The 4398-nt window shown below is 47.3% G+C and overlaps 1 protein-coding gene across 1 annotated transcript in view; it reads right to left on the bottom strand.

Moving 5' to 3' along the window:
* sars2 (seryl-tRNA synthetase 2, mitochondrial) overlaps positions 1-4398 on the bottom strand; it is an 88596-nt gene that overhangs the window by 11503 nt on the left and 72695 nt on the right. Inside the window, exons 9-10 of the mRNA XM_048618425.1 lie at positions 1855-1900; positions 230-317 (exon numbers count right to left, since the gene is read on the bottom strand). Of these exons, the coding sequence (XP_048474382.1) occupies positions 230-317; positions 1855-1900 (134 nt within the window). The remainder of the gene's footprint in view (positions 1-229; positions 318-1854; positions 1901-4398) is intronic.

Below are 4398 nucleotides of genomic sequence, written 5' to 3'. Positions count from 1 at the left end.
ACAGAGCGAGCGAGAGACAGAGCGAGCGAGAGACAGAGCGAGCGAGAGACAGAGACAGAGGGAGAGTCAGACGGAGAGAGAGAGACAGACAAAGAGAGACAGAGAGAGAGAGAGAGAGAGAGAGAGAGAGTCTCAAGCAGGGATAGTAAAATGCAGCCTTCACTCACCAAGTACCGTTGCCCCTCCCCACAACAAATCAAAACATGCAGCAGAGTCAAGGAAGTGGTACCTTGGTGAAATGGTGGACTCTGTAGAGTCCCCAGGCCTCCCTCCCAGTGTCTGTCTCTGCTCTGTAGCACGTACTGCAACACACCATCCTGTAACACAACAAAATCAATATTCACTTCCATCACACTGCCTTCATTCTCCTCACTAACATTCAACACCAATGTATTTGTAGAGGGCCAGGGCTAATAAAAAGGACATACTATCCGAAATTTACAGAGGGGAGACAGGGTGGGGGAAACAGAGGAGGAGGGGGTAGATGAGGGGGGGGAGGGGCAGCAGGGTGGGGAGGGGAGTGCGGGGGGAGGACGAAAGAGAGAGAGAGAAGCAGAGAGAGAGTCGGGGGAGGTTTAGTGAAGGAGTTCTGGAGCTTGTTCCCATGTTGACAGAGAGATGTGAATGCATAGGAAAGACTGTACAAGGTTTTACAAGAATGGTCCAGGGATGAGAAACTTCAGTGATGAGGATAAGAGAAGTCAGGACTGTTCTCCTTGGAAAGAAGGTGGCTAAAGAGGGGTTTTTCAAAACAATGAGCAAGCTGGATATATTGGATAGGGAGAAGCTGTTCCTGCCTGTAAAAAGGACCAAAAACAAGAGGGCCATAGACTCCTGAAGCAATTTGCAAAAGGAGAAAATGTGATGCAAGCAAGACCGTTTTCACTCAGCGAATAATTCGGATCTGGAACATATTGTGTGGTGGAGGCAGGTTCGTCTGAAGTGTGCAACAGGTCAGCGGCCAACTATTTGGATAGAAATGACATGCGAGGGAATGGGGAGAAAGCAGGAGATGGGCACAAGGTCAATATGCTCATTTGAAGAGCTACTCCAGGCTGAGTGGACTCCTCCTGCGATTCTGAGCTCAGGGTCCTGTGTTGATCAGCGAGGGTGATGGGCAAGTTTGGAGATAGTCAGCCTGATGAATGGGGGGGGGGGGGGGGGGGGTTAATCCCCAGGATTGTCCTCTCAGGCACGTCCTCGCAATAACCACGCACTGAGGAAAATAGAAACGTGAAGACAGTGGTGCCTCATTTGGGTTTAAGCTGCACTGCCCATGGGCATGGGTCAGAAAGGTTGTAGGTTTATTTTTGAGGTTAGGAGGCACAGCCTGTGGGAGGTGTCGGGTAGGAAATGTTCCGAGTGTTACAACAGGACTGGGCGGCCACAGGGCTAGGAGTCACCAAGGCTGCTGGCTGATGCCTTCCACAGTCGAATAGGTGGTCGACACTTCAACTCTCTCAGCTTGTAGCCCAACATCGGGTCAGAAGCCGTGGGTTAAAAAAATCACACTCTTGTTTTTGCTGCAGTACTGAGGGAATGCTGCATTGGTGGTGCGCCTGTCTTTCGGGATTAGATGTTAAAACTTGGCTCTGTCAACGAACTCCACAATTTGAGGAGGGGCAGGGGGTTCTTCCAGGATCCGAGTTAAATTTCATCCATAAACTATCACCAGAAAGGCCATTAGCTGGTCACTCGGGGAGGTGATGGCCTAGTGGTATTATCGCTGGACTGTTATTCCAGAGACCCAGATCATGTTCTAGGGACGGCAGATTGAGACATCAAGAGAAAGGATGAGGATGTCAAAAAACAGCCTTCCACGCTCACGCCGCACTCCTCAATAATTCATGTTACCTCACAGGCAGATCCTGCAGGTTCACAGCATGGTCCATGAAATAACCTGGAAAACAAGAACGTCTTTCAACAGTGAGACAGCTTCCTGGAACAGGTTACAAATTATTCACAGCATGGAAACACATCTACATGAGCCTCTGTATAGCCATCAACATATCCTTTTCTCCCTCCTGCTTCCCTATTAATGTGACCTTGTTTTTTTTTGCCTTAACTATTTTTCACAGGAGCACCTTTCACATTCTCAGTGCCCGTCAGGGAAAGGAATTCTCTGCTGGGTTTAATAGTCTATATCTCACATCTGTTGGTTGGGGCGGGGGAGGGGGCATCTTGCGACTCAGTGGGTAGTGTCCCAGATTCTGTGCTGGAAGCTCTGTGTCCGAATCCCGCTCTGGGATGTGACGTGTGTTCATGACATGATCCAATGTTAATCTACAATCCTTCCTACACATGCCAAGGGCAGGTGGAAAGAACGAGAGAGAGAGACTCTTGGTCAGGCACACATTGGGAAAAAAAATTTTGGAGCCTTTACCATCACTATAAAACGTAGAACTGTACAGCACAGGAACGGGACCTCCGGCCCACAATGTTGTACCAAACATGACGCCGAACAAAACTAATTCCTTCCGTCTGCCATTGGTCTAAAATCCTCCATCCTTTGCATATTCATGTGCTTACCTAAAAGTCCCTTAAACGCTCCTAACGTATCTGCCGCCACCACCACCACCCCTGGCAGCGCATTCCAGACTCCTGCCACTCTCTATGTAAAAAAAAAAAAACTTGCCCCTCACATCTCCTTTGAACTCTTCTCCTCTCACCTTAAATGCACGCCCCCTAGTACTAGACATTGAGTCTGGGAAACTCCAGGCTACAAAATGCACTTAAAATTGTCTGTTACTACAAGCAACACAGACTCCTCGAGAGACCAGTTAGCTAGATGGCCAATTTGGATCAGACTGGTGCCAATAAGATTCAATCCCCATTCCAAATGGTGCGATTCGGGACCTACTGCCTGGTGCACCAACCTTTGGGCAAAGACCTTAAGAATAATTCATTCAAATAAAGGTGCTACATAACTGCAAATAAAGCGGTTGCTGACGGGCATTAAGTAAAACCAGAATATTTCAACAAATTAAACTGAAATTAAGTCATAGAATCCCAACAGTGCAGGAGCTTGCCATTCGGCCCATCAAGTCCACACCGACCCTCCGAAGAGCATCTCACCAGAACCACCACATCCCTGTAACCCCTATATTCCCATGACCAATGCACCCAACCTGCAGATCTTTGGATGGTGGGAGGAAACCGGAGCACCCGGAGGAAACCGGAGCAGACATGGGGAGAACGTCTGTGTGGTGGGTGCACAGTCGCCCGAGGCTGGAATCGAACCCAGGTCCCTGGCGCTGTGAGGCAGCAGTGCTAACCACTGAGCCACCGTGCCGCCAAAAGGTGGGAAAGTCTATGCTCTCAAGTTTGAGTGTATTCGTGTAAGGCAACTTCACAGTTCACAGAGAAGAGCTCAGTTAAGTTGCACTTAAAGATTTGAGATAGAAGGGCAATTTCTCTGCTTGTGAGTCCAACAGATACTGTTGGGAAACAGGATGAGGTTTTGTTTTGCTGGGTGTTTTAAGATCTTTCAAGAGGTGTTCTATGTTTGAGATATCTTGGTATTATATTGTTTCTTTATGTGATAAACGTCTGTTATCAAAGAAATGGCCTTCTGCGACTATGCTTCAGTCAATGACTACCACACTAACCCAAATAATTAAAAAAGAACCACATGATCTATCAAGCCAGATTTTATTCTGGGATTCGGTTTTCCCGGTAATGCTATCAGCTGGAATCATAACACCTCACAGATGGTGAATGGCTTGCTGGGGTCTTGAAGCTGCAATATCTCTCTCTCTGCTCCCTTCTCTCATACACACAGTTTTCTCTTGTTGATTTTCTTCCTGGCCTGGAGAATTGCCTGCGAGACAATCTATTTTACTAAATTTGCTTTTGGCAAAGGTATGTTTACAGGATGTTGCTATAATGGAACAGTCATTGTTTGGTCGTTAAATTATCTAATAATTCTGTTACGTTTTCCAATAGAGTTAAGTTATTCCGATTCCTTCTTTCTTCTGTTATACTTTATAACGCTCGTGAATGAATGAAGTGCACTTTACTTTAAATCTGGTACTTTGACATTGCATCTGGAAGCAACACCTTACACTTGCTTTTATAATAAGAACAAGTTAGGGTCCAGACTAACATCTGAATATATTTTGAAGGGTTTTGGTCCAGAACACAATAAAAACAATCTGGTCTCAATCTTGACCGATAAGCCCCTACGCTGTAACTTTAAGGTTTTGTCCCTTTTGTTGGCAGCCAGCCCCTCCCCAGATGAGATCGCTCATTCCTCTCCATCTCGTAAACGTCTTTATCCAGCTTAAAGATGTCAACAAGATTGCGGGGTTACAACAAGCCTTGTTTGTCGCTTTAACCCGAGCTCATACCCGACCTCCCCCCCCCCCCCCCACCCCCCCCCCCCCCCCCCCCCCCCCC

The sequence above is a fragment of the Rhincodon typus genome, chromosome 39, assembly GCF_021869965.1.
Source record: "Rhincodon typus isolate 14 chromosome 39, sRhiTyp1.1, whole genome shotgun sequence".
Taxonomy (NCBI): domain Eukaryota; kingdom Metazoa; phylum Chordata; class Chondrichthyes; order Orectolobiformes; family Rhincodontidae; genus Rhincodon; species Rhincodon typus.
Note: the sequence above shows the minus strand (reverse complement) of the source record. Positions and strands in the feature narration are given on the sequence as shown.